The sequence below is a fragment of the Leptodactylus fuscus genome, chromosome 7, assembly GCF_031893055.1.
Source record: "Leptodactylus fuscus isolate aLepFus1 chromosome 7, aLepFus1.hap2, whole genome shotgun sequence".
NCBI classification, from domain to species: domain Eukaryota; kingdom Metazoa; phylum Chordata; class Amphibia; order Anura; family Leptodactylidae; genus Leptodactylus; species Leptodactylus fuscus.
This window is the reverse complement of record NC_134271.1, coordinates 49,893,813-49,918,847: the sequence shown is the minus strand read 5'-3', so window position 1 is coordinate 49,918,847 and position 25,035 is coordinate 49,893,813. Positions and strand designations below refer to the sequence as shown.

Below are 25,035 nucleotides of genomic sequence, written 5' to 3'. Positions count from 1 at the left end.
TAGTAAAGATATGGGTGGGCACTCACCAATCAGTAGACGGCAAATCTTTTCTTTGTATAAAAAATAATTATTTTATTTAGAACATAGTAAAATAAGTCCTCAGGGAGGGAAAGATAACATAATTGGCAAAGAAAAAAAGGCAACAGCCGTTTCGCGTTATCGAACGCTTTTTCAAGCCTAATATGCAATACCATATGTTACACTCCATGTGCTTTAAATATATCACTCAAGTCGAATTAGATTGGAAAACTCCTATGTCAATCACCAGATAGACCAATCACAGAAACGTCCCAATGCCTCAGGACGGACCTGAAGGAGAACTACAACATAAACAGATGGAGAAGTAAGTGACCAATCCGTAACACGCCGACATTTACCTGTACAACACCTCACCTAGCCCAGAAGCAGGAAACCTCCAATCGGCATCCTGCCGACGCGCATAGCTCTCCGTGACCTTGCGCAGATAAGATGTAGGGTAGTGCGTAATCCGTGCCCGCCCGGACAGGGAGATACAGACGGACACCTTATCCAACCCCAATGTAGGGAAAACCAATCAGAGTCCTGCCGACGCGCACACCTCTCCGTGATCTTGCGCATAGAGTGTACCAAATAAACAAGCTGCTCTTTCGCATAACCGCGAGACTCTTTCTGACGCCCACCTAGAAAGAGAAAAGGAAACACCCAGTGGGCGGTGCGTCAATTGCTACTCCCTATTCAATAGCCGGGGGGTGTGTCCAGAGAGACAGATAGAACCTACACCCACCTCAACGTACATGCCCAACTGGAACATATATCAACAAAGGATGTGCGATCATAATCGCGTCACCTACCGGCCGCATTAAAAAGAAAGAGAAGCAACATACAGAACCTATAACAGGTAAGTCAATATGTCCATAAAGCATTCACGAACCTGGCTTGAGGAAAACACAATTTACACTAATAAATAGAGGAATTACCCCTTACATACATGTATTCAACTAGAATAACACCATTCTAATCAAATCGCTTTGAGGTCGGATAGTATAATGGTGAGTAAACATTGAAAAGAAACAAATTTGTGTATAACAATGTGCACAAATATATCTATAATCGGTCAACCAATAGCAAAATAGCCATAATCGCAAGATCTAATAAAAAAGATGATTAGTTGGTGATTGACATAGAAAAATAAAAAAACGTTTTTAAGACAATTTAAGAATTAGATATTGTATATAAGGAGATAAGTATAATATCAATAACTAATGTTAATAAGGACAGACAGAGAAAAAAACCTTATTGCCGATGTAATTACAAAAAAACACTCATGTCTGTTTTGTCATTCAGACCTAAAGGTCCCATTGCTTCTGTTCTTAATATCCATTTGGCCTCTTGTTGGAGTAACAACTTGCCCCTATCACCACCACGCAAAGGCAATTTGACATGTTCAATGCCCGCAAAACGAAGACAATCGGCATTGCCGCCGTGTGCCTCGTGTATATGGTCAATAAGGCGAGGTGAACCCTTCTTAGATGTAATAGATTTATAATGTTCGCGAAAACGAACATATAGGGGACGTATTGTCTTACCAATATAAAAGCGACCACATGGGCAGAAAACCACATAAACCACAAATTGTGTCTTGCAGTTCAAGAACTGTGTGACTCGATGGCTGACCTTGCCCAATGTCAAGACACTACTTTTCTTATTGAATCTACAGAAGTTGCATCTTCCACAGCAAAAATTACCCTTAGGGGAAGAGGAATTCAACCAACTACTATCCCTCTCAGAAAATCTGCTAGAGACCAAAGTGTCCTTTATGGTTCGACTTCGCCTAAAACTGACCAAAGGTTTATTTTTTGCTCTCAGCGAGAGTACCGGATCCGACTCAATAATACCCCAATTTTTAAATATAGCCGTCCTAATCTGATCGGCCATTGGGCCATATCTAAAGGTAAAACTAAACCTTTCGTTGTTATTATCCTGTTTTTCCTGCTTGCTACGACTCCCTGATAGGAGTCTTGCTCTATCAATCGATTTGGCCTTATCATAAGCCTTATCAATGTTATTGATGGGATAACCCCTCTGTAGCAGTCGTTGTCTTAACTGTTCTGCTTGTTCTTCGAACACAGCAGCCTCGCTATTGATCCTTTTTAACCTAATGAATTGGCCATATGGAATAGAGTCCTTCACTGTCTGTGGGTGAAAACTGTCATAGTGTAGAAACGCATTCGTGGCGGTGGGTTTGCGGAAAACTTCTGTAGTTAAACCCCCCTCTCTCTTTCTTATTAGAACATCAAGAAACTCTAGGGATTCCTCATTGATCTTAGCAGTAAATTTCATATTAGAATCATTATGATTCAAATATTCAACAAAACCAAAAAAATCATCATTGGAGCCCGACCACAAAATGAAAATGTCATCGACATAACGTAAGTAAAGGGAAATATGACTAGTAAAATTATTGTTCAGGGAGAAAACATATTTGTCTTCAAAATCAGCAAGGAAAATATTTGCGTAGGTACATGCTAAAGGCGTCCCCATTGCTGTTCCGTCTATTTGGTGGTACCAACGATCGTTAAATACAAAAGCGTTATTACCTAAAACCAACTCAACTCCCCTTGTAATAAAGTTGACCAGACCTTCATCTTTCCCAGCATACTTCAACAAACTCTCTATTGCTCTAACCCCTTGTTTCTGTGGTATCCGCGTATATAAGCTTTCCACATCAATAGATGCCAATTTCATATCCCTACAAGAGGGAACACTATTTATTTGATTAAGGAAATCATTGGTATCTTTTAGGTATGCAGGGATCCTTGGGAGTAGTGGCTGTAACAGCCAGTCGAGATATTGGGATAAAGGCTCAGTAGCTGAGCCAATTCCCGACACAATCGGTCTACCAGGTGGATTCGTCATGCTTTTATGTACCTTGGGAAGAAAATACCAACAAGGTCTTGTTGGTTCATTCACAAAAAGCCTCTCCGCAGTTTTTCTAGATATAACATTACTCTCCACACTTTGTCTTAGGAAGCTTCTGACCTTGTTATTAATAGATACTATCGGATTCTTCTCCAACAATTTATAGGTTTTTCGATCAAAAAGCTGCCTTTCCGCTTCACTAATATAATAGGTTTTACTCATGACAACGGCATTCCCGCCTTTATCGGCCTTCTTTATTACTAAGTGCCGCTGTCTCTTTAGCCAGATTAATGCATTCCTCTCCTTAGGTGTAAGATTTTTTCTTTGCCAATTATGTTATCTTTCCCTCCCTGAGGACTTATTTTACTATGTTCTAAATAAAAGAATTATTTTTTATACAAAGAAAAGATTTGCCGTCTACTGATTGGTGAGTGCCCACCCATATCTTTACTATTCTACTTTTGCTACTGTTTTTTCTAAGGGTTGTGAGCACCACTTTTCGTCAGAAGAAATTCCCAACCCAAGAGTTTTTACTCTTCATAGTGGATTATTATTTTTGCCGTTATTTTGGAGTGAGCAGTGCCGTCTACTTTTGTTCTTTGTTTCTGGCTAAAATTGTTGTCTTTGTGACTGAGCACGCTTTTTTCTCTTCCAATTTTTGGCTATTTATGGAGGTTTTTTCCTTTTTGTCATAAAGGGGATAATACAGGACTTTCTATATGTTATAATATCCTCCACCATCCACTCGTTTATAAAAGGTTGGTTATATTGCATAACTATGGAGGCATTTGATGAATCCGTAATTCGGAATGGGAGGGAAGATGCATTGGCATTTTTTAACTTATGTAACCAAAAAGATGAGCTCCAGGTCTTGAGTATAAAGACACTCGAACAGAAGATACAAAGTTTGGCGGAACGCGAAACTCGTCTTTTTTGGACGGTTAATTCTTTGAAGTCATATGATGTTAGTGGAAGAGTACCACGTGGACTCAGGATTTATAAGGAACCGTCAATCTTTCAAAACGACGTCAAATTTATGAATGATTGGAAACAGTTACATCTAGAGCATTCACAGAAGGTCTTACGATTGGTTCTTAAAAGGAACGAGGAGGAATATGAGGCGGTAACCGCCGAGCTGTGTAAGGCTAAGACAGAGCTTAGAACAAGACTAAGTGACGAACAGCTGACTTCAACTACCAAGCGGTTGGAGAAAAAGATTATTACCGTTCAGGCTGAAATAAAGGAACGTAAACGAGATAAATTTATTAGAGATAAGAATGATTTCGAACAAGGAAAAATCTTCGACTGGAATGAAAAGTCTAGACAACAACAGCAGAGTAGAAGAAGGAATAAAAACAGTGGCTCCTATAGAAACTTCAAGTCGAAGGATCCTAACACCAAAAAACAAAAAGTAAAGGAATATTGGACCTCGGATACTGATACGTCTGACGAGCAGCAATCGGATTCCAACAATGGGGGAAATCCACCGGCAAAAAAACGTTCTGAACAACCAATCCCTTTAGATCGAGATCGAAAGTCCGAAGAGGACGAGGAAAAAGAAGAAATAAGGATTGGAACCAAGAGGAAGCAGGTCTCATGGAGGAATTAAAAACCGAAAAGGAACAATTGGTGATCAATCTCACCGATACACCATTGGACGCTGCATGTATATCTCTTTTGTCGAAAGGTTTGGGTTTTTGCCTGGCTGACCCTTTTGATGAGGTCGATTTTGAAATAGACCTTTTCAAGGGTGTCAGAAAACTTAATCTTTTTAAGCATTTCAGTAGCCAACAGGTTACTGGTAAAATGCCGCTGGTGGGCGAAACACCTTGTGATATAGGCCCTTTGGGGTTTTTTGTCAATAGCTCTTTTAATGAGCAGGAAAAGAAGGCCCTTTTGGACCTCCTGGATGAACCCTCAGAAAATATTAACCCTAATGATATAGTTTATGAAACATTTAAAGGAGGTGTGAAATCATCTTTTAACCCGCCTATAGCACCGGGTGGTACAATAGATCTTTTTCACCACCAAGTGCTAAAGGATGTTAAGGCCTTAATGTATAGAAGGGAGAGAAGTAATCTTACACCTAAGGAGAGGAATGCATTAATCTGGCTAAAGAGACAGCGGCACTTAGTAATAAAGAAGGCCGATAAAGGCGGGAATGCCGTTGTCATGAGTAAAACCTATTATATTAGTGAAGCGGAAAGGCAGCTTTTTGATCGAAAAACCTATAAATTGTTGGAGAAGAATCCGATAGTATCTATTAATAACAAGGTCAGAAGCTTCCTAAGACAAAGTGTGGAGAGTAATGTTATATCTAGAAAAACTGCGGAGAGGCTTTTTGTGAATGAACCAACAAGACCTTGTTGGTATTTTCTTCCCAAGGTACATAAAAGCATGACGAATCCACCTGGTAGACCGATTGTGTCGGGAATTGGCTCAGCTACTGAGCCTTTATCCCAATATCTCGACTGGCTGTTACAGCCACTACTCCCAAGGATCCCTGCATACCTAAAAGATACCAATGATTTCCTTAATCAAATAAATAGTGTTCCCTCTTGTAGGGATATGAAATTGGCATCTATTGATGTGGAAAGCTTATATACGCGGATACCACAGAAACAAGGGGTTAGAGCAATAGAGAGTTTGTTGAAGTATGCTGGGAAAGATGAAGGTCTGGTCAACTTTATTACAAGGGGAGTTGAGTTGGTTTTAGGTAATAACGCTTTTGTATTTAACGATCGTTGGTACCACCAAATAGACGGAACAGCAATGGGGACGCCTTTAGCATGTACCTACGCAAATATTTTCCTTGCTGATTTTGAAGACAAATATGTTTTCTCCCTGAACAATAATTTTACTAGTCATATTTCCCTTTACTTACGTTATGTCGATGACATTTTCATTTTGTGGTCGGGCTCCAATGATGATTTTTTTGGTTTTGTTGAATATTTGAATCATAATGATTCTAATATGAAATTTACTGCTAAGATCAATGAGGAATCCCTAGAGTTTCTTGATGTTCTAATAAGAAAGAGAGAGGGGGGTTTAACTACAGAAGTTTTCCGCAAACCCACCGCCACGAATGCGTTTCTACACTATGACAGTTTTCACCCACAGACAGTGAAGGACTCTATTCCATATGGCCAATTCATTAGGTTAAAAAGGATCAATAGCGAGGCTGCTGTGTTCGAAGAACAAGCAGAACAGTTAAGACAACGACTGCTACAGAGGGGTTATCCCATCAATAACATTGATAAGGCTTATGATAAGGCCAAATCGATTGATAGAGCAAGACTCCTATCAGGGAGTCGTAGCAAGCAGGAAAAACAGGATAATAACAACGAAAGGTTTAGTTTTACCTTTAGATATGGCCCAATGGCCGATCAGATTAGGACGGCTATATTTAAAAATTGGGGTATTATTGAGTCGGATCCGGTACTCTCGCTGAGAGCAAAAAATAAACCTTTGGTCAGTTTTAGGCGAAGTCGAACCATAAAGGACACTTTGGTCTCTAGCAGATTTTCTGAGAGGGATAGTAGTTGGTTGAATTCCTCTTCCCCTAAGGGTAATTTTTGCTGTGGAAGATGCAACTTCTGTAGATTCAATAAGAAAAGTAGTGTCTTGACATTGGGCAAGGTCAGCCATCGAGTCACACAGTTCTTGAACTGCAAGACACAATTTGTGGTTTATGTGGTTTTCTGCCCATGTGGTCGCTTTTATATTGGTAAGACAATACGTCCCCTATATGTTTGTTTTCGCGAACATTATAAATCTATTACATCTAGGAAGGGTTCACCTCGCCTTATTGACCATATACACGAGGCACACGGCGGCAATGCCGATTGTCTTCGTTTTGCGGGCATTGAACATGTCAAATTGCCTTTGCGTGGTGGTGATAGGGGCAAGTTGTTACTCCAACAAGAGGCCAAATGGATATTAAGAACAGAAGCAATGGGACCTTTAGGTCTGAATGACAAAACAGACATGAGTGTTTTTTTGTAATTACATCGGCAATAAGGTTTTTTTCTCTGTCTGTCCTTATTAACATTAGTTATTGATATTATACTTATCTCCTTATATACAATATCTAATTCTTAAATTGTCTTAAAAACGTTTTTTTATTTTTCTATGTCAATCACCAACTAATCATCTTTTTTATTAGATCTTGCGATTATGGCTATTTTGCTATTGGTTGACCGATTATAGATATATTTGTGCACATTGTTATACACAAATTTGTTTCTTTTCAATGTTTACTCACCATTATACTATCCGACCTCAAAGCGATTTGATTAGAATGGTGTTATTCTAGTTGAATACATGTATGTAAGGGGTAATTCCTCTATTTATTAGTGTAAATTGTGTTTTCCTCAAGCCAGGTTCGTGAATGCTTTATGGACATATTGACTTACCTGTTATAGGTTCTGTATGTTGCTTCTCTTTCTTTTTAATGCGGCCGGTAGGTGACGCGATTATGATCGCACATCCTTTGTTGATATATGTTCCAGTTGGGCATGTACGTTGAGGTGGGTGTAGGTTCTATCTGTCTCTCTGGACACACCCCCCGGCTATTGAATAGGGAGTAGCAATTGACGCACCGCCCACTGGGTGTTTCCTTTTCTCTTTCTAGGTGGGCGTCAGAAAGAGTCTCGCGGTTATGCGAAAGAGCAGCTTGTTTATTTGGTACACTCTATGCGCAAGATCACGGAGAGGTGTGCGCGTCGGCAGGACTCTGATTGGTTTTCCCTACATTGGGGTTGGATAAGGTGTCCGTCTGTATCTCCCTGTCCGGGCGGGCACGGATTACGCACTACCCTACATCTTATCTGCGCAAGGTCACGGAGAGCTATGCGCGTCGGCAGGATGCCGATTGGAGGTTTCCTGCTTCTGGGCTAGGTGAGGTGTTGTACAGGTAAATGTCGGCGTGTTACGGATTGGTCACTTACTTCTCCATCTGTTTATGTTGTAGTTCTCCTTCAGGTCCGTCCTGAGGCATTGGGACGTTTCTGTGATTGGTCTATCTGGTGATTGACATAGGAGTTTTCCAATCTAATTCGACTTGAGTGATATATTTAAAGCACATGGAGTGTAACATATGGTATTGCATATTAGGCTTGAAAAAGCGTTCGATAACGCGAAACGGCTGTTGCCTTTTTTTCTTTGCCAATTATGTTATCTTTCCCTCCCTGAGGACTTATTTTACTATGTTCTAAATAAAAGAATTATTTTTTATACAAAGAAAAGATTTGCCGTCTACTGATTGGTGAGTGCCCACCCATATCTTTACTATTCTACTTTTGCTACTGTTTTTTCTAAGGGTTGTGAGCACCACTTTTCGTCAGAAGAAATTCCCAACCCAAGAGTTTTTACTCTTCATAGTGGATTATTATTTTTGCCGTTATTTTGGAGTGAGCAGTGCCGTCTACTTTTGTTCTTTGTTTCTGGCTAGAATTCACAGTAAGATTGAGCAGGGTGCTTATGTTTTCTGTGCCCTGCTGCAATCTCTGCCTTTCATTTTTTTCTATGGGAGGCAGATTCTCGGAGCAGAATCTCGGGAGCATGTGAATAAATCCTAAAGCTCTTGCCACTAGGTGGCTCTCATTTAGCTAGCTAAATAATAAAGTAACTGTTAACTACTACTAGGGAACTTCTGTCCTTAGTTATCAACATAAAACAAGATGGGCTCACATTGAGTGGAGGAGGTGGGGGGGGGGTCTGTTTTCCCTCCACATAGTGAATGTAGAGGAGAGGGGCTAGTTTTCCTCAGAGCCTCCACACACACCTTCAACAGCTTTCCTTGCATGCACACTGGAGCGAGACCTCACACCTTACAAATGTAAGAAAAGTCTACTGTGTTTCCAGTCCTGGACTCCTTTACTACGTTCGCTTGGACTTTTTTCATCTGTTTGCTATTTTACATTTACTCCTGGTAGAATTACATGTAAAACAAGTAGTAGTAGTAGTAGTAGTAGTAGTAGTAGTAGTAGTAGCAGCAGCAGCAATGGTTAGGAGAAGACAGACTGCTGCAGTCTGAGAAAAATGTAAAATGTGCTCCAGCCACAATTTTCTTTCAGTATTAGCCAGGTACCATATTTTCAGTAAAAGCAACCCACTAGGAACAGTTCCTAAACAGAGTAAGCTACCTGCTCGCTATAGAGGTTCTGCACATTCCGAATGGTCCTGCAATGCTTCTGGAGGATTGATACTGCCTGAGCCAGGGGCATTCCTGTAAGAGAGAGATTACATTAGTCTGTGTTAGGTAAATATTACATAAGACTCAGTTCTGCACTTCACCTATAATAAAGTAATAAGTAATTAAGTAATAAAACACAAGGAAAATAGTAAAGTTTCTGATAAACATTACATACAAAGGTAGGTGGCACACCATAGATCATTCATAGGTTAGATCAGACTGGCTGATGACAAACCCAAAAACATTTCTGATAAAATTATTCTTAAATGGCAGAAAATGTGTTCAGAAATATGAAAGATTTAGCCATGGAATAGAAATAGGATTTATATTTAAGTGCCATAAACTTCCAGGGAACTGTACAAGTGAACCTTACCACAAGGGTTTCATTGCAAAAACAGCAGATAAGCTGGAGGTGAGGGTAGAAGCTCCTCAAATTGAGTATTGGAGAAAAGACTACTTCAAGTTGTACAATTTTCTTATCTTTAGTGCTGAAATGCCCCTCTTCTTAGTCTGACTAAAAGTGCAGCACAAAAATGGGCAGAACACTGCTCTACAGACACATATTAAAGGGGCTCTATCACTGGGAAAAGTCATTTTTAACTAATCACATCCTTACATAGACTTTAGAAAGGCTATTCCACACCTACCTTTTGTATGTAAATTACCTCAGTGCTTGAATAAGTCCGTGTTTATTCACATGCTAATTAGGCTCCAGCATGCACAGGAAAATGTCACCAGCTCTCCTCTCTATGCTGTGTATGAGAGCAGGGAGGAGGACTCAGCAGCAGCAGCCTGTACTGTATACACAGGAGACAGTGCACCAAGAGATTTCCGGGGTGCACCGAACTTATTAAAAATCTACTGAAGCAATTTACATACAAAAGGTAGGTGTGGAATAGCCTTTCTAAAGGCTATGCAAGAATGTGATTAGTTAAAAATGACTTTTTCCAGTGATAGAGCCCCTTTAATGTGCTTAAAATGAAGCTGCTGCTCCCAAAGTTTCGGTTTACACAATTCTGTTGAGCTTCTTTGGCGAGATCCATAGGGTGATCCTTTAAATGCCTTTGATAGGCTCTGCCCCCCCCCCCCATCTTCCCGAATAAAGTTGGAGACCCTTTGCCTACCTGTGGACTGGGGAGGGCTGGCAAACATCTACTATTACTACTACCTGGCCAGTCACCTAGTTTATGCTGGCTAGTGGTTGTCCTATACAGAATATAATGCAGCAGTAGTCTTGTAGCGGAAAGTAGAGGATCCTATTCAGAGTTGGGCCTCTTGCTAAGAGGGCCGAACGTCTACAGATCTAACCTCGCTGTCCCCATGAAGATTACAATTCATATATGGTCATCTGGAGTAATCTATGCCTCTCCCATTTGCAGGGTCTTCCAGGATCAGACTTCTGGAAATTGTATGACATTACTATGCATACTATTTTACTGGAACAGGGAACCTTCTGTACTTTTCAACAGCTATAACTGATCTTTAACCTCCCAAACTATTCTTGGTTCCAATATCTCCAGCTGTGACATAATGTTAGGGAGCAACTTGGTGAGCACTCTATTTAGCTCAATCTGACCAGGTTACAGAGTCTTACACAGATTGCTAACCTCAAGAATCTACTCTCTAATTTCTACAGACACTTGATGGAATTTGCTTGTCTCCCTGAAGAATAGGGCCCTCCATTGCTGGAGGGCCTATCCCGAGATCTAGAGCCTGGTGATTATAGCGGCATCCTTGCTGCTACTGGCCCTCCCCTCACCAGTGCCCCAGACAAAGTAATACAGGTCAGTATTTTGTACAGCATTTATTATAGCCCTGCTAGGTTATTTGCTATGGATAGATCCCCTACCTAGAGTGTCTGAGGTGTTCGGCTACAGTCATAAGATAGCCATAAAAGAGGTAGTCGAGTGCATGGCTCTGACTGCACATCCGAGGCTAATATGATTTCATGGATCTCACAGAAATCTATTGAAGGATCCGTGAAAGCTCAACAAATAGAAAGTTCTATTTTTTTTCTCAGATCTTACACTCAGACTGCTAAAACAACAGTTGTGCGAATAGATCCATTAATGTCTACGGGGCTGTTTTCTGGCCATTAATACAATGGTTAGCACACCCTGTTGTGTGAATGAGTCCTTAGGTGGAGGATTGAACAATGCTGCACATGTACAGGGACTGCAGGGTACTTCAAGACTACTGTCATGACATCCTGGAATTCATGGAGTTGCACTTGAGTGCTCCCCATGCTTATCTTTTTGGCATGGTTGATGACTTGCCTGACATGTTCACTGTAATTTGGGGCCCCAGGGTAGATTTCTCTGTCATGTCCTCAGACGCTATTGACCCTTAAGTGTACTTCTCTGTATGACTAGACGCACTGTACACACCACTTTAGTAACATTGTGTTCTCTAGCTTGTTGTCTTTTTCACGTTACGGTTTACATGTAATCCCCTGTAGGGAATCCTCCCTTTTATTAAATACATAAATGGCAGCATATTTTTCTATTGCGACATCTCATAGAGTAACTATTTATATAACTACCTAAATTGTACATATCATACTGTGTTTGTATCACTCCGTAAAAAGCATTTATTCTTTATTCTTATTTTATAATTGTGTTTGCCGCCACACACACACAAAAAACCCCATGAGATTATCCGTAATGTTTTATATCCTTCCATGAACACCATTCTTGCTTGTTTTCTTTGAGTGCCCCTAACAGGACGCTCCCTTGAACAACTCCAGTCAGACAAAATGCCCAACCATAGATTGTTGTATACCCAGGTCTTTAGCCATGCTACTGAAACCTATTGAGCTGCATGTCTCTCTTATAAAAGGTTTTTTTTTTTTTTTTTACATTTTCTAAAAGTAGCATGTCTGAAACAGTGGTTAGGGCTAAACAACCTTTCTTGACAAGAAGAAATTTATCAGTAGCTAGACTGTTTGTCCTTTTATTTAGAGGGATTCTACCATTAAAATCAATTTTTTTTTTCCATTGACACACAGGAATAGCCTTAAGAAAGGCTATTCTTCGCCTACCTTTAGATGTCTTTTCCGCGCCGCCATTCGGTAGAAATCCCAGTTTTCATCTGTATGCAAATGAGTTCTCTCGCAGCACTGGGGGCGGGCCCCAGTGCTCAAATAGCACCGGTGGCATCCCCAATGCTGCGAGAGAACTCTCCAACGCCACCTCCATCTTCTTCAGGAACGGCCTCTTCACGCGTCTTCTTCTGGCGCAGGCGGTCAAACTTCTAGACTTCGGGCAGAGCGGACTACGCATGCTGGTGCCACAAGTATAATGGCCGCTTACACAGTAAGGGGCCATTTTCTTGTGGCCTGTGGGCATGCACAGTCAGCTCTGCCCTAGGCCCAAAGCCTAGAAGTTGACCGCCCAAGCCGGAAGAAGACACGTGAAGAGGCCGTTCCGGAAGAAGATGGAGGCGGCGCTGAAGAGTTCTCTTGCAGCATTGGGCCCGCCCCCAGTGCTGCAAGAAAACTCATTTGCATACCAACGAAAACCAAGATTTATACCGAACAGCGACACGGAGAAGACATCTAAAGGTAGGAGAAGAATCGCCTTTCTTAAGGCTATTCCTACGTGTCAATGAGAAAAAATTTGATTTTAATGGTAGAATCCCTTTATTGGGAAAATACTTGTGAAACCCTTACTTCTAGTCTCCACTCCTTATCTGAAACACTTGATCTTTTTCGTAGAAGTTCTCTTACTTCTTACCTCACTGCACTGCTGATGTTTACTCAATGTGCTCAATGAAAGTCATGAAGCATGTGTGTACATATACAATACACACACATACATGACTAGGCATTAGAGAGAGGGACAGAGAGTAATTGCATTCAGTACACAAATATGAGATAAGGTATTCTTTTACAAAGGGGAATTTCTTAGGTGCTAAAAATTCCGCTAGAATCATGAAATGGTTAAAAAAGGGGGGGAGGGGATATGGCTGCTCCCAAAATGACTCACTCTAGGTCTAGGATGTTCCTAGTGTCACAATTACACAGGAAATGGGAGGCCAGAGTCCTTAAATCAGGTGACGGCAGAAGACGTGCCAAAATAGTTCATAAACAAACATGATCAGGATCCTGTTCACATAATAATACATAACTTATGTTCCTTATGCATTACATCTACATGCCTCACCATCTGAATATATGCAGTAATTATCATTTTACTTCCCTAATTGTTATGTATATACTTCAAGTAATGCAGAATGATATAACTAAGCCTATACATAAAGGGCTGAGGAGTAAATTTGATGTGTGGTTCTAGGTTTGGCTTTGAGCAGTACTGAATAAATATATTGGTTTCGCAGTTTGTTTGACTGAAGTCATGACCAGAGCTCTGACCCCGGCTCTCAGGACAGTGACTAACAGGCTGCCATATCTAAGTACAGGCACAGCAGCCTGTTTATTATGTCCCAAGTGGCAAGGGAAGCAAGAACAACAACCAAACTATGAGACCCATGTATTCTATCAATGTTGTCAAAAGTCAAAACGCACAGCACATTTTGAGCTTTTCTGGCTACAAGTACTATGTATCTCTAGTTTAAATGACGCTACCTCTACACAGGACAGCATTTTAAGATAAGAGATCTGCTTTGAAGCAACTGTGCAATATGACAGTCACTTTAGATATTCAACCCTAAAATCCCTTCTTCTCTAGGATCACACTAGTACCAATAATACTTATGATGAAATATGTCGCTGTGACTCTCAAACTTCATTCCTTCAGCGGCAATATACAAGGCAATGATGGGTATAAAAGGTGATGAGTGATGACTGTAGTAGGCTTAAACTGCAAACAAGTAGAGGAGCCGCGGGGGACAGAGGAGAGATGAATACTTACACAGTCACTTTAATATCTCCATAAATATTCTCATTAGATCCACCAACAATTTTTCTGTTACTGTCAGAAAAAAAGGATTTATCCTCAACAGCAACTTTACAGTATGACATAAAGGACCCAGGACAAACCTAATGGTGTATTTACAGGTTGTGATCACATTGCTGTTACTGGCACTGTTACTAATTCCTGCTGAACCTGATTCTGGTCACTAACGCAATAAATAAAATTCACAATAATTCCTACCTAATGTAAATTCCCATTGCTGGTTGCCCAGGGATCTCTCTGGTACAACCTCCAGATCCAGCATTGGCTCAGGGCAGGGAGATTCTTGGAGGTCAGCTGAGATCCAGAATGTTACCACGTCTGAACCTGCGAAGACATAAGAAGAATAACAGGATACTTATATCATGCGATCATTATAGTGGACATTGATAAATTCTCTCATTGTTCTGTAGAGCCAGAAGCTTGTTCAGATAAAAGGATCCAGAGAAACACAGCTAAAAACTGAGAAAGTATCCACTTATCTCAGATTACATTCTGTTAAAGCTTGATGTACGCTACAAAGCAATTCATTCATCTTTAATGATTTACATTATTTTTACTGACATGCTGGAGATTAGATTTAATTATCGTCAGTAATTAAATATTGTTATATTTCTATCACAGTTCTAATTATAGCGTCTGTAATGGAAGCATGGTGGCTCCTGTATGGACGACTTATCCGTCTGCACGGTGATCAGCTCCAGCCACTAATGGGTTTATTAGAATAGAAGATGTGGAGGCAGACAGGATAGCAATTAATACTGAGATTAGACCAAATGACTTCTTATACACTTAAAGGGCTGTCCAGGAACTACAGTACTGAGACAGCAGACTGAAGAAGGTATGAAAAGAAAATCAGTGGCCTCAGCGGTGACAGGAAAGGACCCGGGATGTCACAGGTGATGTATGCAAGTGACATCCGGGGACCTTTCTGGTGACTCCTGAGGCCACCGATTCGACTCAGTGGTCACATGTGGTGAAGACTTCTGCTGGAAGAAGCCCCTGGGAGATGTAGGATCGGACAATGCCAGGGGACAGTGGAGAGTTGGGGACAGGCGTGTATGGTTTTTCTTTATGTTTTTATGTTTAACCTTCCCTGGCTTGCGGGCGCAGAACTGTAATCTGTGGAAAACCCTTTAATGTGAGCCAGATAACTAAGCTTAAGAGTAAAACCTTGTTTTGCATTTTTCACTCCATAGAAGTTCCAGAAGAAAAGACAAAAATATGATAGGTGATAATAAAAACCTACGCAATAGTGAGTTCTGCTGAGAGACTAAGATTGCGTTCACACTATCGTTATTAATGTCCTTTGCAGTCATCAGGAAACCATCCTCATGTAAACCTCTGACAAGGGATCAAACTTTGCTTGCACAGAAGTTTACAGACATCATAGAGAAAACCGTCAAAAATGTTTTTAAGGGGCGTTTGTTAAATCTGACAAACAAATTAGTAAAGTTGTTCCAAATCATCTCCATCATGTGAATAAATCCTCAGGGAACTGTCAACAAAATGGCCTGAACTGGTCACGGCATGTCAAAGACACGTGTGATGTGACCTGGGTAGGGGAAGAGCTACACAACCAGTAGGCCACCTATCATGATGCAATGTTGCATAACACACTAATCTTTTGACAAAACCCTGGGATCTGTCACAACAGTGAATGCAAAGTGATAGGATTGTGAAAGTTGTTGCTAAAAGAAACAGTTTCCTACCATTTTGCTTGTTGTCCACCAACAACTTGAAACAAAAGCAAGTTGCAAAACGAACCGCCAATTCTGCCCCAGGAACATCACTAGGAAAATCTACGAGCGGCAAATGCTGTAGTGTGTGGCCAAACAGGGCCTCATTCACATGTAGTCGTCTCCACTGAATACTCTTAGCACTCTTATAAGAATAAGGGATCAACTCCTACTGTATGGAATGAAGCAGGCAAGGAGATATTAGGGTCTGAGTGCTCCTTGGACTGATGTAGCTCATCTCTAGTTATTTCTGCAAGACTAGAAACTCCACAGACCCATTATAATCTAACCGCGGTTTTACCAGATGGCCTCTGCGAACCCAGCCCAGGTGTGAACCTAGCCTAAGTTGATGCTCTGAGGAGTTTGGAGGACATCATGCAGACACTGCTTTTCCATTACTGGCTGGAGAAGTTTGGGACTTAACGAAAAGAAGCTTAACCTCCATTCACTATAATAATACAATGGAGCGCTACTGAATATGATAGAAATAGTGCAGCTCCAGGGCATGAATTGCACCAGGGAAAGACGTGGATTATGTGCTTGTTGATTTCATCTACTTTGGCAAATCACCCAGCTTTCCCAGATTTCTGAAAAGCAAAACTATCTACCTAAGAAGGGTGCGTCTTATAGTCCGAATGTGGCCGCCTGGCATCCGCTGTAATAGAGAGGCGGAAGCCGGCAAGTGATAGACGCCATTACAGGTGCCGGGGCCTGCGACATCGCTGCGCTCCTCTGCCCGCATGAAGCCAGCAGCGGGAGGAGTGATGCTATTCCGCGCCTCCGTCCCCCCGCCGCTGGCTTCATGCAGGGCAGGGCAGCGATGTCTCAGGCCCTGGCGTCTATCCCTCCCCGGCATCCGCCTCTCTAGTACAGCGGATGCCGGGTCAGTATCGGTGGCCCCTTCTCCCCCGGGGCCGGTCCCGTACCTGTAAAGTTGCAGGCCGGCTCCTGCGCGGCGATATCGCAGGAGCCGACCTGTTCGGGTGACAGCCGGGAGCCTAATGAGGCTCCCCGGCCTGTCACTGCTGTATTAGTATTGCGGCTGGTCTCTATGACCAGCCGTAATACGAATAGACAGAATGTCCCATAGACGGCAATACAGTTGTATTGCCGTCTATGGGACTTGCAATCAAGCGACCGCAGGTTCAAGCCCCCGGGGGGAATAAAATAGTAAAAAAAAAAAAAAAAAAAAAAAAAAAAAAAAAAGCTTTAAAAATATATAATAAAAATATGAAATAAATAAAAGCTCTAAATCACCTCCTGTCCCTAGAATATATATATAAAAGTAGAAAATCATATATCATAAACCACCGTTTTTTTTTTCAATAAAAGGTGATCTAAGAAATAGATATTCCCCAAAATGGTATAAACTAAAAAGTACTTCTGGCCCCGCAAAAAAAAAAACACTCTATGCATCCCCGTACAGCTGCAGGGTCACCTGTCAATGTGGCCTTGCAGCTGTTGCAAAACTACAACTCCCATATATTAAATATTTTACCAGTTTTTGCTTCAAAATTTTTTTTCCCTATTTTCCTCCTCTAAAACCTAGGTGCGTCTTATAGTCCGAAAAATACGGTAATTGTGTCATATATCAGAGAGGTGTTTATTCAGGTAGCTTATCACTAACTGGTATGTTATGTATGTCACCTAGTTAGTATGTTACATTTCCTGGGACCCTGAAAGGCATATCTGTTAAGTAACAATTACAAGGAGGTAGGTATATTTAGTATCCAGCACTCACCATTACAGCCTGATACCCAACTTTCCTGGTAGCTTGTAAGGCATGCTAGAAAGCTTTGACATGATTTTAGAGCAAACAAGGGGATTTATTTAGGTATAGTTATAATTAGTTATAGTTCAACAAACCCTATTACTACATTTCCTAGTATGTTACCCAACTTTTCCAGAACCCTAAATGGCAAATCTATGGCTGGCACACTTACTGCTGGTACTATTGTATTTGTCAGCTATTTGAAGAATTCCATCCAACAAAATACAAAGACAAAAATAAATAACTAAGTAAAAGACCTGATGTGAGGAGTCACATAGGAACTTATTTTTTTTAGATTTGCCTTTATTTGTGGGGTTAAGTGGTCCTTTAAGTTATAGCTGCAGTTTATCTTCACTGTCATAGAGACATAGCAGCACATTGGTGTCTGGGAGATGGGATCAATACAACCAAGGAGACATCTTTATCTCAGAGTTTTGTCGACAACATTCCCACTGAAGCTAATGGTACTGCAAAGTGCATGCAGAATCCAGTTATCACCCATTATCCTAGTGATGAGCCTCCTCTACTCAATGGCACAAGTCAGAAGATGAAAATATGTTTTAATAGGCGTGTATAGCTAAAAGATCTTTCCAGCATTTGCAATTATCATCATGTCTGATGCCAAAGCTTTAGGTCCCTACTGGCCAAATAGAAAAGCCATTGTGACATTTCTACAACTATCACCCAAGAGATTGCCAGTGGGGCAGTGTAAATGGAGATTAGTGGCAAAAACAGAAACCACTGCAAAAGCCCATGTGCTGCATTATGGAAGTATTCCCCCTCCGGAAGCAATAGTCACAAGGTGTGATTTCGGAATAAGGATCCACAACAAACACCATGATTGCAACTACAACGCCTTGTGCATAGGAAATTCTGTGTCTTCTAGATTAGAAAAGCCTTGTCTAAAAGTACAAGACAAAGTAAACTTTCATGAGACAAATCTATAGAACCAACAATAGCTGTGCAAATAGACAGGAATATTGGATGAAATTGTGAATATATTATATATCTCCTTTGCAGATGCACCCTAACTGTATTAAGTGTTCTTCTTCGCTAGCTGTGACCCTCGCACCGCGAGTACTGGAGATGCCATTTCACAGCACCCTTGTATATTTGCAAATCATAGAGTGGCATCCCCTTTATCAAACAGTCTGACAGTAGAGTCGTTCCTTAGTAGTAGGTCAAGCACACAATTCACACCTGTGGTTGTAGAGCTAGCGTGTTGACAACAATGCTAGACCGGGGCCCCACTGGCTGGAAATGCCGCGATTTGGCCACGGCGGAAACGCCATGGTAAAAATTGAGGTGTTTTACAGCACTTGCAAAGTGGATGGGATTCATGCGAATCCCATGCCCAATGTGCGGAAAAAAATAAATCTCAGCACGGACACGCTGTGATTTCCAAAACCGTTGCAGTTTTGAGAATCGCGGCATGTCAATTATATCTACGGAAACGTCGGCAGCTTTCCTATAGATATAATTGTAACAGAAAGTCTGCGGGGGAAAACTGTGAACTTTCTGTTGAAAGCGCTGCAGGAAGAACCGCGGCAGCACTTTTCTCTCCACATCTATCGCCCTTTTCGGGCGGAAGCCAAATTAAAACCACGCAGACCCCATTATAGTCTATGGGGTCCGCGGGTAACCGCTTTTTTAAGCAAATTAGGTTTATTCAGACTACCGGAATGCTGATGTGAAACTAACTAACTAAAGGTTAATAGACTTAAAAAAAAAAAACAAAAAAAAAACAAAACAAGGGACACAGGCAGGCTTAAGGTTTATCTTATCTTCTAATCTGACCACAAACTCTGAGTCTTCTCAGACATTACACGTCAACACTAAATGATTGGCAAATATAGATGTGACCTGGAAAGTTGAAGGCTGCAGGGTCAGCTTCTTTATCCGTCCTTCTCACCATCTGCATACATAGCAAAATGTTCAAGGAGGATACGCGAGGTGAATCTGTGGCCATATTTGTATGTGTTACATGCAGATCTGGAGGGGATTTCATCCTCTATTGTGTGAAATCGGTGGTGAAGATCCAAACAATACGCAAAAAAAATCTGCAGTATGCCTTGAAATCTGTACAGTGTTTATTTGGCTACATGTGAAGTAGATTTTTTAAAACCCATTTGTGTGTATTACACTGTGATATGCTGCAGATCTCCTGTGTGCAATACACAGACATTTTACCATGCCTGAATGCGGTCCTAAAGTGTTACAAAAAAAGAGCGGTACGTACCTCCTGTCATACGCTGCCGTGGGTTTTGGGGTTTTTTTTTTGTCATCACCAGAAGAGAATTTAGCAGTAGGAAGAAGGATAAGAGAATCCTTTATAATTTCCATCCTTTTAATGCCACTCTTAGCTTTGGTTATTTTTAAAAAAAAAAAAAAAAACGAAAAAAAAACAAACAAACTACAACAAACCCCAACTTTCCACTGTGTGGCCTCAGCCTCTGCTGAAGATTTTTCTTCTTCTGCAGCAAAGAATGCCATATGAGTGTCTCCCATATAATACTACGATACCCCTGCAGCGCCTGTGCCTGGGTGACCACAGTTTTCCTAGGCAAAATCAATCATTTGCACAATAGGGCGACATTGACTCTCACTCCTGATCCTGAATACAAGTGCCCAGTTCTTGCCCAGAGTGCCACATATTCACTGTCTATTTACGTGAATGAGAGATGTTGAAACAGCCAATGTAACATTCAGGCTCAGTAAGGAATAATCCTGACACATCTCACAGTCCTCAGTGCAAAGAAACTGTCCTGTGATGAAAGCAAAAAGTGCCATATGTTAGCAAGAAAGTTGGCCATTCTAGCCGCACATGAGATATTATTTTGGGAGCTGCCTAGTCTTTGGGTATAAACTGAATTTTGAAGTGAACAGTTTTGTGACCTGAAACTTTTATGCAATGCACCCATCATATGACACTCCATAGAAGTCACTGATGTATCAGGTGACATTGTGACTAAAGCAAGGTCTGTGGTAGAGGACAACACGAGCCTCAGGATATTGATCAGCACCAGAAATCACAAGTTATTACAACCCCATTCACATAGATCCTGAATAATATGGTGGGGATATATTCCATTGCTTGATACTTGGATTACATCATCCGCTAGTAATGGTTTACATTACAGCTGCAGAGAATATGGTCCCCATATGTCCTGTTATACAGTAAGTATATGGTTCAATATTGCATACCATATCATAAACCAATGAACAAAGCATTGGCGGTACTTCAGACGGGGTCCTGTCGCTAAGTCGATCTCTAACAATGCTCTTCAGCGATTGGAGGATTTTTGCTGACTGACAGACAGGTCTCTCCTCCTGCAAGTTCCTTTTCAAAGGGAAGGAAAGGGCAGAAAAGTACCTAAAAAAGTCATACTAGTAATGCATTTGAAGGTATGTGAGGATTTCAATTTCCTGTGTCAATTGTCAATTGTCCTGACACAGCACCGTAAAGCAAACTTGTCCATTCGTGTCCTTTCATTTGACTTTACAGAATAAAGTCATTATGCGTGTAGCAATGATCATTATAGGACTTAGGTTCCGTTCACGCGATGTAACGCGCCGTTGCTTCTGACACGTAAACTCGTGTCAGAGTCAGTGCTGCAAAACAGAATCCCATTGACTTCAATGGGTTTCGTTTAGCGCGCTTAACACATTAAAAAGCCTCCCATTGATTTCAATGTGTTACGCACGGTAAACGGAACCCATTGAAGTCAATGGGATTCTATTTTGCAGCACTGACATGAGTTTACGTGTCAGAATCAACGGCGCGTTACATTGTGTGAACGGACCCTTACATTCTGCAGTTTTCAGCAGTTTCCCCTCTGCACATATCTGGAGCAGTGGTTATGCGAGTTCATGCACACATGGTAAAGAGAATCCAGATGGCACAGACAGACTACAAGATCATTTGTTCCAGCAACAAGCACAAGGAACTCCCACAACTCCTTGTCCACCTTGCAGACACCGGTGACATCTTCATTACATACTCCTGTCTCTGCCTTGATTCTTTCCTGACAGTTACCAGAAGATAATTTTTATCACATAGCTGATAAGTCCTGCCATTGACATTGTGAATAAGAAAACTGGACTGCTAAAGACTGGAACTGTGGAGTCTTTAACAATGAATCCAGGTCCTGTTGGGGTCCAACAATGATCAGGTTCTATTCTGGAGGTCTCATGGTGAGAGCTTCAATCCTGCCTTTGATGTGGAGACACACTGCCACAACTGCTGGTGTGTTGATCTGGAGAGCCATCACATACAACAGCCAGTCACCTTAGTAGTGATACAAGGGAGACTACCCGCTCAGTGTTATGTGCAGGACATCCAGTGGCCACATGTTGTCTCTCATGGTAGGGCTTCCATCTGACATTTTTCAACAGTATAATGCTCACCCCCATATAGCAAGGGCTTCCAGGTAATGTATCTGCAACACTTCCTTGGCCTGCTTGGTCTCCATATTAATAGCCAATTAAGTATTTATGGGACCATCTGGCACGCAGGTATGAACAAATACCTTACACTGTCAGCACTAAGAAAATGGCAGACAGACTGAGGTACACATGGAAGAGGCCATGACACATGAAGTAGACCAGGAGGGGCCCAGCACTGGACCACTAAGTATAGGTCATGAATATCCTGATCCTAGAAATATCTTATCAGACATTGAATAATAGAGGTTACCGGAGAGACTGGAACTTTATATCCTTTAATTTAACAATCCCTTTGGTGCACTCACCCTAAAACTAGGAAACTGTTCATATATGCATCCTAGTTTCCAATGCAGTGCTGGATCCATCATACGAGATATACCACCAGCACCTGACAGAGCTTTAGATTGGCCATGTACATTATATTTTTGTTGGTCACAGACATTTGTTCACAACCAACTAACGGCAGACTTTAGTCTGCCCAAACCAGATCAGTCGTAATGGCTCATACACATGACAGGGTTCCTCTGCCGTGTGCTGGCCTTTGTTCACAGATCCTTCATTAGACTCATGCCCTTGAGAGATCTGTGAAATTGGATTAACCTCGGGTGTGCACTTGGCCATAAAAAAGTGATAGGCTATCATGTGAATCTAACCCACCCCATCATACTTACCAGTCATCCTGTCCGGATCTTCTGGCCACAGAATATCACTTGTGGGCACCGACACATCCTCTTCTTGAGGTCTGCCAACCGCCCAAACTGGCACTCCGGCTCTATTGTGTAGGTGTGGCTGGCCACCCAGAACAAGTGAAGTCCCGTGCCCAGAAGGTCCTGCCCCGAAGAATGATGCGGTTGAGTTAGTTAGGGCTAGCTAGGAAAACAGTGATGGTGTGTGAGTGAAAGGGGCGGGGTACAGTGAAAGAGGGAGTCAGCTCTAAATGAATCACAAGGCATCATGGTAGTTGTAGGAAAACAGAACAGGAAGCTACACCAAGTAAACAAAAGCAGAAAATGCCAGGAGCTCCCAGAGAACTCAAAACACTGCTAAAGGTATTTGGCTGAACCGACCTTTTTTGAAAAATATTTTTTTTTGCCCAGAAAACCCCTTTAATGGTGGGATTGTTCAAATGGCTGTCTACAATCTGATGCATATTGCTGGTCTTATGACCTACAATAATGTCTATTGATTCGTGGAACAATGACATTAGATGTAGCAGGATTTCTGCAGCTGCCTCACAACAATGCCTCTGTGGACAAAACCTAAATCAAAGTGTCAAGGTGCTTCAAAATGCAATAAGAAGGAAAAAAAAAAACAAAAAAAAAACATGATATAGTGGCAGGAAAAACCCCATGCCCGCCACTGTAAATGTCACTCAATTAGATGCCCACCATTGTGTATGTCACTCAATGAGATAGCTATCTTGTCGCCTGTTCCTGGCCAGAATTCATTGCAGACTGCTAGCGGCCTACAAGACTAAATTTAAAAACCTAGAGATATGTTCATGCAGCAGAAAATGAAGATGAATCTGAGGTGGTCATCCAGTTCACTGTCTATCCCCTTTCACCTGCCGTGGCTTTCCGCCACTGATTTTTTTACAGAGTCCTGCTGAGATCAGAATCAGCTGCAAATTCCACTGTGTGAACATACCTTAAGAGATGCAGATAATAGTGTTAAGGTCACATCTGTATTGAGAAATTCATTCTTCTGTTCTATCAGAAGAAAGGAAAAATGGAATTTCTAATGATGGACACATACAGATCCCAAGGGACCCGTTGGCTATAATGGGAAGTGTCAGGCGCCCGCTATTGTCACTGAAAGCACCAGATGAAAAAGCTCAGCGATTCGTGATGGATCAGTGCCGGATGTTCAGCACAAATGTGAACTCAGTCCTAGTCAGTTATTTAACTTACAAAGTGATGTGGCCTAAGGGCCAGTGCTGGACAATAATGGTGGTGGTCTGGTCACATGATGGAGGTTGCACAATGTTTATATTGCTGAGTGTGGCAGCTGTATGAGCCATGATGTGTCTACACACCATCCCCCTGTAAGCCCCAATACAGTCCTTACAAAGCAGACAGAGGAGCAGGAAAGCCCTGACTTCAGGCTGGGCCTTGTAGTACTACAACAGGTGTGCAGCCACAGGTAGTCACCCTCCAGCCCTATCCCCGCCAATATGGGACTCGCCGCCTATGGGAAGGAGCCTCTTGTGTAATACATCTCCGGCATAGCCTGAGCTCCCTGTCCATGTCACCACTGCAGCAGCAGCAGCCTGCTATGTCCTCTGTGTCAGCTGTCTTCATGGCTACGTGACTCGTCACCTCCCTGCCCGGTGTACGTGTGTAAGGAGCCGCCACATACACAGTCTATGCCCCGCAGAATACACAGCTCTCACCTCTGTTTATGTTCTTCTCCCGGTCGCTGCTGCAAAACTTCCGGTTCTGAAGAGAACAGCCGTAAAGTGACACTTAGCTCCGCCTAGTGGCAGGAGGAGGGAGTGCGGGGGATGGAGGAGAGAAGGCCAGGGCTAGAACATGTACTGTGAACTACAGATGGCTGTGAAGAGAATATATTCACTGTCAGGAAATGATTCATGGAGGAGAGAGCTCAAATCTAGTGAAAACTGTAAAAAGGAGCAACTGATATGTATGGAAATGTCTCTAGAGGTTGTCATACTGGAGATATGGGGGAGGGGCAGATACTTTTCAGGACAGGCTGTGTCTAATATCAGATCACTTTCCTTTGCAGTTATTTTAGTATATTAGGAATGTGTCATTGATTCAGTATATACAATATATTCAGTATACAGTATATTCGGTATTATGGTACTCTTCATATTGGGACCTTCTGCACCCCCTCAAGTTTGTGGCCACTCAGAAAAAGTCAAGCAAGGCTAAGAACAGACCAAATGCTACAGTGCTGTCATAGGTAATGTCAGGGGTCCAGCTGCCATACATGCCAGTCACACGGTAGCAAACCCTGGTATTATGCCACCTGGTCAGGTAATGCAATGTTCCATATAAAAATGCCCCACAATTTGTAAGTCAGATGCAAGCAGCTTAGTATTGTGAGCTTTAG

At 41.8% G+C, this 25,035-nt stretch overlaps 1 protein-coding gene across 1 annotated transcript in view; it reads right to left on the bottom strand.

Moving 5' to 3' along the window:
• PHAF1 (phagophore assembly factor 1) overlaps positions 1-24,401 on the bottom strand; it is a 42,749-nt gene extending 18,348 nt beyond the window's left edge. The window contains exons 1-3 of the mRNA XM_075281885.1: positions 24,353-24,401; positions 14,206-14,331; positions 9,045-9,127 (exon numbers count right to left, since the gene is read on the bottom strand). Of these exons, the coding sequence (XP_075137986.1) occupies positions 9,045-9,127; positions 14,206-14,269 (147 nt within the window). The 5' untranslated portion in view covers positions 14,270-14,331; positions 24,353-24,401. The remainder of the gene's footprint in view (positions 1-9,044; positions 9,128-14,205; positions 14,332-24,352) is intronic.
• Between the last annotated feature and the right edge of the window lie 634 nt (positions 24,402-25,035).